We start from the raw sequence: 12,413 nt of genomic DNA, 5'->3' as shown, positions 1-12,413 counted from the left end.
TTAAGGATACTTCTGCATCAGATCAATAATTTCATTGTACATGTGCAAAGGTGCATCCAATCCCCAGATGAAATCCAGGTGTGCCCATTCAGGAATCCTCTTGTGATAGATGAGCCTCTTAATTTGAGACAGTAAAGCAGCCGCATCCTTGGGATCTGCGAGTAAGTCTTGTCCCCCAGTCCATACCGCAGTTGGTACAGTCATCTCTTCTACATTGTAGAGAGGAGGGGTAGCCTGGAAAACATGAAGCAGGACAGGAATAAATGTCCAGGAAAGCACAGCAAAATTCAAACATGCATTTGGGGCTTTCTTCTGTCACTGTTCAAAGTAGAGGTGCCTAAACCAAACAGGAAGGAAGTGCCCTTGCTTGCCTTTTCTGTCTGTGCTTGCAGGGATGACCCAGCTGATAGCACAACCAAAGGAAAAATGCCTCCTGAGTTGGCAAAGAGTTACTGTTGAGTCTTTGCCCTCTCAGCTAGTTATTCATAGGGCAGGAACCTGGAACAAGACAGAAAATGTCAGGATGCCTCTGGATAAACCCCAATCTTGGTCCTTTTGGAGTACTGGTCAGCCCTAGAAGACATACATGGTCTGGTTAGAAAACACAACATGTGACAAGGATGAAAAGGAGCATGGAGTGGCTTCTGTAGGAGAAGAGAGGAAGTGGCTTAGGGCTCCTGAGTTTGAAAAATAGAGGCCAGAGCAGGGACAGGAGACAGGCGTATACAATCACAAATGGTACGAAGAAAGAGCACAGGAAGTAATTATCCCATTACTTCTCATAATACAAAACCTAGAAGGCATCCAGTGACTTCCCAGGGGCAAGCAAATTCAAGACAAACCAAAGGAAGTTGCGTTTCATGCAAGCCATCATTAAAACATGTAACTTGTAATGATAGGCTGCTGTGGAGACCTAAAGGGTAGGAAGGTCAAGGATGGGATTAGAGTCTTGAATGGAGGAGAGGTTCCTCAGGGACTGCTTGGGGACAAAGTCCTTTTGTCTCTGGCTGCCAGAATCTAGGGGTAGCTATTAGTTGCCCTCTTCCTAATATTGTTTCCCTGAGCTTTCATACATTGGCAATGGTTTCAATCACACTAGTAGGCAAGATGCCTCTTTGGTCTTACCCACTAGACATACTCTTCTTTTTCAAAATTCATTTTCTATCTTTTCTACCCTTACTTCCTCTTATTGCTATTGATCATTTAATTGAAGTTTTGGTCTTCCTCTCTCTCTCTCTTTTCTTTTAAAAATTTATTATTGCCATTAGTGCTTGCATGCTTTCTCTGTTGACTTCCAAACTGGAAAGTAGTAATACTTTCATCTACTTGTATTCTGAAAATGTGTCTCCTACTACATCCTTGTTCTCTTCCTATGTGCTTCTGTGTTGTCCAAGGGTGATAACATTGTTTCACCAAAATATACCTGTTGCTATTTTTCCATGTTCTTCTTTGAACTGCCCCAGTCATAAGCTTGGAACTTCCCCGAATGGGCCTCCTAAGAAGATAAACAAGAGAAGGGTAGTTACAAAGCCATCATTCAGGAAGTTTGTGGGTTCTTTCCCTGCTGAGCCTCTACTCCAATCTAAAGCCTCAATGGAAGCTTTTCTAAAAGCTACAAAAGAGCCAACAGTAAATTAATTAAAAGTCTCAATCAGTGAAAAGGAGTAAAATGTTTTTGTCAGAACCAAAAAAATCACGCCTCCTGCAGAAAGACCCAGGGATGCTCTTGCAGGCAATTTGTTCTAGTTTGTAAAATTGCCATTAACAACTGCCTCCACCAAGTCCCCCTCCCTGCTGCTGCTGTGTCCTCTTCTGACAGTCGTGTTGCCATCACTCAACTTTGTGAGTGGCTCCTTCTTATGTTTTCTCTTCCCTCTCTGGTTTGAATATGGAAGTCACCATTTCTGGTTCTTCCCTTGTGCTCCTTGGCTTTGCCTACAGCATGGGATGTTACTACTGTGAGAGACACCATCAATGGGATCTTAATATTGAAGGTGAGGTGTCTGTTAACTCCTTTAATAGTAATAACAGCAATGACAACGAAGGCTTAGGAGTATTACTCCTGCATGTTTGTACTTGCCAGTCTGTGGCTAGATGCTGAATTAAACCTGAGTCAATTTGCAGACCTTCCCCTGCCGTGCTTTTGTAACCCTTTTTCTTTACGGGTCTAGGCCATGGTTACAAAAGCAACTTAATAAAACCTAATATTTTATGTAAATTCACGGCCAAAAGTATTGTTTGATTTTGAGTAAATGCCTGTGCAGATGTCGCTCAAACATATCCATGTGTTTGCTGTGTTGAAAAGTGCATTAACACCCTTGCAAGCTCACTGTGCTCGGCAGCTGCTTCCTGCTCTGCTCCAGATCCTGCAGTGCTGCCAGGAAAACTGCCTTGCATGCAGCAGCTTCTGTGGCTGAGCCCAGACTTTACTGGTCCTGAAAGTGTGAGCCCAAAGACAGAAAGGCAGCTTCCATCGCACTGCAAAGTGTGAGCCCAAAGACAGAAAGGCAGAAAGACAGAAAGGCAGCACTGCTGCTGAGGATGTACTGTGACAGTACATTGTAAGTAATGGATATAATGAGTCTACTAAATAAAGAGTTTATTATTTATAGTTCTATTGCTGTCCAGACACTGAGACCTTTGAAAGCCAGAGATGAAAATATAAGGGCTTTTACTAAAGATTTGATACTTTACAAAGCAGCCTATGTCTTGCTCATTTCTTGACTCCACGCTGGAAACATAACTAATTTCTTAAGGTAAGCTCTGTACAGAACTGTGGACATCATTTATAAAAGGTACTGGATACACAATAAGAAGAGTGATATATACATCCGCATACACAGCTTCCAGCATACGTGTTTTTACACAAATACAGTGTTTCATTGTTGGCTTCAAATGTACCTGTATCACATAGGGTATTTCTATCCTGCTGGCAAAAGAAGGATCAATGAAAAATAGTGTTTTGAACGGAGATTTCAATTGTAAACCACAAGTTGCATGTGTTTCCAAAGAAGTTAGCAATGGCTTCACAGCAGGATATCAGCTATACCCACTCTATAGCGTTCAGCCAGAGGTGAGTACCTATTTTGCCTTCCAGGAGTTTGCTAGTACCTGACTCCAGTGGACTATGTTCTGCACAGAAGTTCCAGCGGTGGTTTGTGCAATATACACATTGATTCGGTTCTGAAAGAAAACATTCAGTGAGTATTCTCTTCCTTCCTTCTATTCAGATGTACATCAAAACATCTGCCACAGCAGTGTCATGTATCAATAAAACCAGCAGAAATTGGAGTGGCATGATCGGAGGCTCCCTCAGAGTTACTCCAGATGTGGCGATGTGTCAGTTTTGGAGTAGCACTGAAAGAACAGCCCCCAACCAGAACATTTTCCAGGATGACTGAGAATCTAAAAGAATCTGTAGATGGAAAGGATAGAATAGAAAGTCAGCAATTTAGGCCCCAAACTAGGTGGGGTTTTTTTAGGAGTCCTGTGTGAGAGAGGATCGCTGTTGGACAGAACAGCAAAAGGAACTGCAACTGCCTGAGGAATGCACAACTATTTGAAATAAAACACACCCCAGTCCTGCAGGGGTTTCTTAACAAGTTGCTGTGTGATCCTTCCTCAGAGAACATGCTCTAAGGTATTATTTTGAAAATGCTGGAGCAAAATTTTCATGCCCAGGTGGTCTGACCTACAGCTGTACATAGCATGAGGTGCCCAAGTATGTCTTAACCCCCAGCATCTGCCAACTCTCTCTCAGGTAGCCCCTTGGTATCCTGTGCCTCTGAGCACATGCATCCCTGATGGTCCAAGGCTTGGAGGAGGACAAGGGGAAATACGTGTGTTCCTTTCTCCGTTGCAAAGAGCTCCTGGAAACATGAAGCAGGTAGGGGTTTTATTTCTCCTTCCGTGGTGTGCCAGCATACTGAAAATCTCTGACAAGACCAATAGTCACAGTATGAACCAGGAGATGGTGCCCTAGGTGAGGTCTGGCAGAAGGCAGACTGCAGAGTTTTGGGGGGCTTTGAGCAGCTGTTGATTGTAGGGGTGGTGCCAAGTGCTATTCTGAGGAGTGAGGCAGCGGTCCCCTGCCGGTGATGGGGCAACCAGCAGAAATTGCTGTCCGCTAGTGGGGACTGTTCCCTGCAACGTGATGCTGACTAATAGAAATTCAGGATTCACACCACAGGATAGAAGGTAAGTTTTGGGAGCAGAAGCTTAAACTCTCAGTAGAGCTGTTAAGAATTATACATACCATGTCAATGTTTTTCAGGTTACAGCCACCCAGACTGAAGAAGACACTTCTACAAAGCCTGGCAAAAGCGTGGTGGCTGCAGACAGGGACTATTAGCCTTCTTAGACATTCGGTCTGGGGAAGGAATTCTCTTTTGCCAAGCAAACCCTGTGAAATACAAAGGTAACATTCATTTAAGAATGTACACTTGTACATTGTGCTGTTGTTTTTAAAAGCTGTTTGTGTCCTGTTCCTCTTCTCCAGCACTTCCAGTGGTTCTCACTTGCTTTTTCTTCATTTGCCAGATGATGTTCTCACAAACAAGAAAGAAATTAGGTGTTTCTCCATTGCATCAGCCTGCTCAGGCATTACTCAATTTGTGTTACATCACTTTTAATGAAGAGATATGTTAAATGTTAACTCCAAATTGTATTTTAGCTCTAAGCTTGCACATCGATTGTGGCTTTGTCTACAGGAATCTTGGAAACCTTTGAGGATCTGCATCTCTGTACCTCTCTGGGTGACCTGTCCCAGTGTTGCACTATTGCCTTAGATAAAAAGTTTTTCTTAATGTCCAGTCTGAACTTCCAAAGGCTTCAGTCATAACGTAAACCTACCCACATGCAAATGGGTAGACTTCATAAAGCCCCATACTTTCTGTTTATCCATTCAAGAGCTGAACAAACAAGTATATGGTTAAACAGTTGAAACCAAGATATGACATACCCTGAGCAATTTTTCGGGAAGGTAGAGGAGTTTTGTTGCTGGGCTTCTAGCATACTTAATAGTAGTGACAGGTGCCAACGCAAAATAGAGTTTGATTTTTTGAGCCAGCTCTGGCATTGTTGAAAATGCAATGAAAGCTGAGAAAACAAAAAAGAGGAGTTAAGAAAATCATCATTTGTACGTTAGACTGTTTTCAGTATTTATAAATGCTGTTCTGCAATTCCAAACCTACAAGCAACCTTGTTAGTTGTTCAGAGACTATCATTCAGCCTAGATTTGTGTGAAATCCCTCTTCTCCAAGTGTTACCAGCCTGTAGTTTTATTTCCCTCTTCAGAGAGAAATGTCTTTCTATGTTTTGCCTTTGCAGCTTTCTTCCAAACCCATTTAAACATAAACACACACTTCTGATATACATTCATGCACTTCATATACTATTGGGAGGAGCAGTTGTTTTTCTTCTGGTCAATCCAATTTCATATTTTCTTTTTTTGTGTGTGTGTGTCCTGTCCAAACTGGCCAACTTCTCTTTCCGTACTCTTATCTTCCTATTTTGTTTATTTTGGTCAACTGACCATCTGCTGTTGGGCACACCCATGCATCTTGGAAAGAAACAATGTGCATGGCCCACAATAATTTCCAGTACAATTCTAAGTCGACAGACTTACAGCAGCAGTGCATTTCGCCCATTATGTTTTATTGTCTTTATAATAAATTAAAAATGCCTACATGCTGAAAATAGCTTATCCTGTGTTTTTCACACCTGCAAAGAATTAATGAAAACCCCAGGTTTTCAGTATCTCAAATCACATTTTACTCCTGTTTTCCTGAAACATTGGTCTGTTGTGTGTAACTTACCGATGGTAGTACCTTGTGAATAGCCAATATAGTACAACTTTTCCTGTCCTGTTTTCTCCACAATGAAATTTATTGCCGCTGGAAGATCAAACTTTGCCATCTCATCAAAACTACAGGCAGGAGATTGAAAGAGAGGCATGCATAAATTAAAAATCCATTTGAATTCACATTTTTATTACACGCTTGTCAGCAAAGAAACAACATGAACCATTTAGTGAATCATTCAGCTATTTTAGGTTCTGTGTTTTTCTAGTACTGGATATGGAAAATACTACTCAAGGTTTTCTGGGGTATTTTCTCCCTTGACATCAACAGCAGGACTATAACTTCAAGAAGTGTCAGGTTGAATTGTAACGGTCTGCGCAGAAGGAACAGGTGGTGACATAGTAACAGAGCTCTGTCCATGGAATCACACATTTTATACAATTTGGCGTTAAAGAAAAGGTCTTTTTTAAAATGTTCATTAAAATAAGTGCAAAAATTATTTACATTTTCTCTTTCTGTGATCTTAGTGTTATTGTAATATACAGACTAGTGTTTCTAAACAGCCTCCAAAATTGCCTCCAGAACTGAGGACTGGCTTGGACATGACCTGTGCAGGTTCCTCTGAGTTGCTCTGCTGCTATATCTCTAGTTTGAAGAACCTTTTCTAGCAGTAATTAGAGGAAAGTAGTCTCCACCACTATTAATGTTCACATGCATGTATAGGGGCACCTCGGGAAAAGTGAATGTAAAGAATGCTTTCTAAAAGGTAGCGTATGTAAATCCCTGATTTAGCCAGCTTAAATAAATATGTAAAGGTGGGCAATGGAGAAGCCCTTCAACGGTTCAGTCTACCTGAAAGCCCAGAATTCATCTTGATCAATGGAATAATTTTGATGTTTTCTGGACCAGCGATTCCCTCTGCTATTTCCCATCCAAACGTCAAAGCCAGCATCAGCTAGTATGAAACCCAAGCTGTTGTTGGGCAGGTTTGTGACCCAGTTACTAGCATCTCCCAATAATCCATGTTGGAGAAATACAGCAGGTTTCAAAGCTGAAAAGCAAATCCAAAACAAAACAACAGTTTATAAAATGTCTTGATTTTCTGGTAGTTCAGGGACTTTCCTGTCCCGTATTCAATACTGCGATTTGTTCCTGCACCAACTTAAAGGGACACAACTAATCATAAGAACAAAACATCCCTTTCTGTAAAAAGAGAACAACTTCTAAGCTTCTGTAAGGATTTATGGAAAGATCTGCCTGACATCAGCAAAAACTAGCTTGGCACCCTCCAGTCATTGTTTGTATAGCTCTACCGCATTAGCTTGAGATCCTCAACACTGATACATAGAATGAAGGTGTGGGATTGTTTGCAGAGGTTTCCTTTACCCGAAATATGAATCAGTCAGTGATATTAACCAGGTGTAAGCAAAAGCAAAGCAAAATTAGAAGCCGGAACAGCTTTCTCAAAACAGGTTGATTGGGTAGATTACAACCTTTAGCCTATTTTTTTTTTTTTATTTTTACTCATCAACTCTTATTATGAGGCTATATGCTTCATATTATAGTGGATTTTTATTATAAATAGGTGCGCTTGACATATATCATGTTGATCTTGCAGGCTGTTCAGGGCAGCCAGAATTCTCTACTAAAATTTCACTCATGTATACAAGCTTTGATGCACATTTTACAAAGATAAGGTATCTCTTTCCAGAATGTGCCCTATCTGCTGGTTTTGTATAAATAGGTGCGCTTGACATATATCATGTTGATCTTGCAGGCTGTTCAGGGCAGCCAGAATTCTCTACTAAAATTTCACTCATGTATACAAGCTTTGATGCACATTTTACAAAGATAAGGTATCTCTTTCCAGAATGTGCCCTATCTAGGCTGGTTTTGTCTCATATGAAAGAACTGTACCTGGGTTTCCCTGATTCTGTGTACCATAAGGGATTCTGTTAATGGTAATGATATAACCATCTTCTGTCGTCACTTCATACTCCTCACTGGGGTACCCTTTGTAAGTAATAAGCTCATTCTAGAAGAGAAATTACAAATACATTTGCTTGCAGAAATCCATTTCATATACTATATGCACAAGATATTCGCAATGAAGAAATGTTAGAGAGCAGACACAACTGGCGATTTAGTCTACATATAAAAAGCATCTGAATAGCAATATCAGATTGGATATTGTAACCCTAAAACTACAACAGATTTCCTTCATACTTTGTGTTATATCCAGGATTTGACTATTCAGTTAAAATCTGTTATAAAAAGACTGTGTTATACTACCGCCATACAATCACAAGCCCTTGCATTCTGGTGATAGAAGAATCACTATAACCTCACAGCAGGAGCTCATGATTCCCATAGCTGAGGTGAGGAGCTGCCTGGGTGCATGCTCCTGATCTGCTGCAATGCAAAGTGAAACCAGTTTATTTAAACTATCATCTTCAGAGAAATCCAGAGCGCTTCACAACTGCGCTTCTGTGAATGGCACATCTGCAATGAGTACCACTAAAAAATTGACTACATTATGGAAAAAAGAGTATCTGCCACCTGCATAGTCACAAGGGAAATCACTAGCACAGCCAATCTTAAGCTCTGAAATAAATACTACTACTAAATACTACTTTTGACCTGTAACATTCAACCTGTTACAAAAGAGGATTGTTTTTTATAACTTGTATTCAGAGAATTACTCAATGTAATTTGTCACACAGGGCAGAAAACCCAAGATTTTAACAAGTGACTGAAGATCTAAACAAGCTCGCTTGGCAAGAGGCGCTATTCTGAAAAGCTAGCCATTTCTGATCTGTGCTGGTCATTCAAAGAAGGAGGGAACATAAGCTGCTAGTTATTTAGAGTGGTCTTTGACGACGAAATACTGACATTCCAGATGGTCATTCTTTCAGATAGGGGGATAATGCCAGCAATACCAAACTGGTAACATATTTAAAAGGAAATTAACTCTGGAGATTTACTAAGGAAAGGTGTTTGCCTTAATTTCTGTCAGACTTAAGACGTACTGTTACACATGCAGAAAGAAGAGAACAGAAGAGAAAGCGGTAGCATATAGAGTGATTAGAGAGGATGGGTTAAGTAACGGCAGCTTATCTACCTTGTTATTTCCAACACCTAGAAAGCCCTCAGCTGTGAGACATGCATTCCTTCCATCCCCAGGTCACTCTATCGAGCAACTTACAATATTCATAAATGCTTCGGGATCCACAGCTCTCTTCATTCTCCTGAGTTCTTCTGAATAAGTCATTCCCTGAAACAAATATGTCACAGCAACAAACAGCCATATCTTCTCCCTGGATAAAACAGTATATTCAACTGTCAGTAGTCCTGCTCTGCACTTGTAATCCAGACAGGTTCTGTGCTTTTCTGATGAGGGAAGTGCTGTCTAATACTGAATGGAGCTAGTCTGGTACTCCCTGCTTGTTAATTAAACGGAACAAAGCTGACTTTAAACACCTATCTGAGGGAGTCTGGCAGCAATCTGGATTCTTTGCTAAGGTTTGGACTAGAACGTTGCTTTCAATCAGGCCAAAAGTATCCGTGAATCCAAGGAAAGGAGCAAAGCTTTCAGAGAAATGGATTTCACTTGTTCTTCTGAGAAGCGAGTCACTTGCATTACCATGTTCACGCATTAATTAGGAAATATTTCCGGCTAACTCTGGGGGACACTGGAGTTATTGGGCAACTCGTAACTAAATCAATCATTGTCACAGTGAAGTTTTCAAAGTGGAGACAGCCAAGTTGTTGGATAGTTAACTGAAAAAAACAAAGACAATTGAAAATAAACAAATTAAAATATTTATCATTTAATTAAGAACTTAGGAACCTAAATAAAGCACTTATTTCTAGTTGCCTAGCATAATTTATACAAAGCGGCTCAATGGCAAAATTTATCCACTCCGTAGGGTGAGGATGGAGAAATGAAAAGAAAACTTTGCTAAATGTCATGATAGGTAGAGACTGAGCGCAGGGATGTCCAGTTTTGTTCAAGAAATGAGGAACAAAAAAAACTGAGAGGAAACTAGCCTGCTTAGCTGCACACACAGCAGCTCCACAGTCTGTGAACACCTACATACTCCTAGCTTGAAGAAAATGCGGAGTGCTTGAATTAGCATTCTCTCTATGCCGTTCAAACGCCTGGAGACCATGTCTCAACCTCCGTTGTCCCAGTGATAGAGCTCTAAGATAGACTGAATTAGCCAACAAATCTACTGCATTTATGGTTTTCCCAATCAACAAGACCTCGTAACTTTTCCCCAAATAATATGAATAGCTTATTTTTTCTTATCATGGAACAATTCATATTCTAACTTTCTAACACTACCTTCTGATATAATCCATATCTTGAGCATACTTGACTCCTTTTGCAGTAAAAGGAACAGACATTTTAAAAACTTCTTTTTACTTAGCTTCAGCCTCCTTTCTTTTGGTTGAAAGCCAATGGTATCTTATTTCCACACTTTGCATTTTCCCATGCCTCTCCAGTTATCCCAGAGTTACCTAAATTCAGGCTGGATGAGTCATACTACTCCTCTTTAGCCAAAAGGAATCTTTCAAGAAATAGCCATCCTTTCACCTATGTGAGTTACAAACAAAACAATATAACAATATATCTTTGTTCTCAAATAATAAAGCAACTCCTCAAATCCTAGGTTTGATACTGTCTTTTGCAGGTCCCACAAAGTCTTCACCAGTTTGGGGTCAGAAAGAAGTTAAAGCGTTACCGACCTTGTGCCAGAAATCATGTGTTTGACCGGGCAACTGAGACAACAGAAGAATGGAAACTCAATTCCCGGGTGTTTGGAAGCAGTGCTGGGTAAAGACGGCAGTGAAACGATGGTTATGCACTGTTTTTTCCCCAATCATGCAGCACCTTGACAATAAGCATCTATTTCTTTCCCACTCCTCATTCCTTCTGCTATCACTTCAGCTTTTCCCTAGGGTAGCATCAGAGAGGCGCGACTCCTTTTATTCTCAAACCTCGTGCTTTTCATCTCCTTCACCACCACAGCTATAACAAGGCTCTTTTTACTATCACAGATTGCTGGATTTTCAAGGAGAATACCAGCCTCTGTGGAGTGGCAGAGCAGGATCGGGAATTTTGAAAACAAATATGTTCATAGATACACCTTATCATACCTAATGAAGTTGTCAGTAAACCTGCAACAATTTTCTCTTTTACTAACAACCTGCCAATTCCAGCTTTTCGTGTTACGTGGAAAGGATGGAAGGAACTCGGACTCTTTGATACTTCTATAGATGTTATTGCACATATTTTTCTTTTATTGTTTTAATGCTCATGTTGCTGTTCCGTAATTCTACATTGTTGCAGTAGAGATTTTCCTTTATTCATATTTCATCTCTAAAACAGCCATAGAATAAAATGGATATTCCCTAAATGAATAGTTAATGAAGCTAGAATGCTTTTCCATAATCTGTATGGACTCAGGAAATATTACCGTAATGGCCACTTGTCTCAGTGGTCTCAAGCACACCGGGAGTTGTCCAGTATTGCCCAGCAGTAGAAGTTAGGTAGGTTTGAGTAGATTGTCAGGTCTTCAGGACAGTGACCTTTGTGAGGCTCTTCTTTTTGTGGAGTACAAGCGTAATGCAGCCATGTTCCCTAACTGGTGTCCTAGCTGTTACTATAATACAAACTTTGCAGAAGTATGATTGAGGCTTTCCCCCCCCTCCCCCTTGCATATTCTGGTATGAAGCTGGTGGAGTTTGCATTCTGCCTGTTCCAGCTTGGTATTTTTAAACCTTGAAACTAATTATTCTTTCTTGTTCAGTTCCCCACGCTTGTTCCTCCAAATATTCATTCTGTCTCACAGATACTGTTTGTCCACATGGAACAGATTAGCTTATACACTGAGATGAACATCTACCAAGGTTTTGAACAGGCTTTGATATTTCTATTTATATTCTAGCTTGCATACTTTCTCCTTGCAACACTGGCTCTGGTTAGGACCAAAATTATTTAATATCTCCTCAGAAATTATTTTCTTTCATATTTACAGACCAGAAAGAAATATGAAAGAAAATCTCAGAAGAAAACCTGTTCCTACAATATTTGCTAGCAGGCCTTCAAAGAGAAATATAAAGGTCTGAGTTCAGGTTCTGGCAGGGAATTAGCAGAGGAAATGCTTTTCAAAGAGCTGGTTTAGAACATGGAGTGTTTCCAAATATTGACTCTACACATGGGGTGGGTTTTTTTTGAATCTTCTCTTTATTTCCTTTCATATACTTTAACATCTTCCATCTTCCCTCTAAGAAAACCAGGTTTTCTCCTTTTTAAAGTCCCCATGTCTTTCGAAGCTCAGCATGAATTCCACAAGTGAACTGTTTAAATATGTACTTGCCTTAAAGTTTCTTGTTCCTTTCTAACTCATTAAAATGTGCTGTTAACTCGCTGTGAACAAAGCCAGCTTCATTCTTTAGTGTAATGCAATGCTTCATTGAAAAAAAGAACTCAATAAAACAATATTGAGTAAAAGGACAACGTATAAATGGCATAGTACCATAAATAGCAAACCAGTGGATAAAGTCATCATTGAAGGTTATTGGCAGCACGTGTTTGAAGTGAGT

The 12,413-nt window shown here is 40.3% G+C and overlaps 1 protein-coding gene across 1 annotated transcript; it reads right to left on the bottom strand.

Moving 5' to 3' along the window:
• LOC103897647 (lipase member M-like) lies at nt 1-10,663 on the bottom strand. The gene is given in 10 exon segments (XM_009277745.1): nt 1-234; nt 1,424-1,495; nt 3,112-3,183; nt 4,256-4,402; nt 4,961-5,097; nt 5,817-5,926; nt 6,654-6,852; nt 7,719-7,836; nt 9,007-9,118; nt 10,554-10,663. Coding segments are annotated over 10 exon segments (1,218 nt in total). The 5' UTR covers nt 10,571-10,663.
• Nucleotides 10,664-12,413: the final 1,750 nt, after the last annotated feature.

This window comes from Aptenodytes forsteri, unplaced genomic scaffold (assembly GCF_000699145.1).
Source record: "Aptenodytes forsteri isolate BGI_AS27 unplaced genomic scaffold, ASM69914v1 Scaffold15, whole genome shotgun sequence".
Lineage (NCBI taxonomy): Eukaryota > Metazoa > Chordata > Aves > Sphenisciformes > Spheniscidae > Aptenodytes > Aptenodytes forsteri.
Note: the sequence above shows the minus strand (reverse complement) of the source record. Positions and strands in the feature narration are given on the sequence as shown.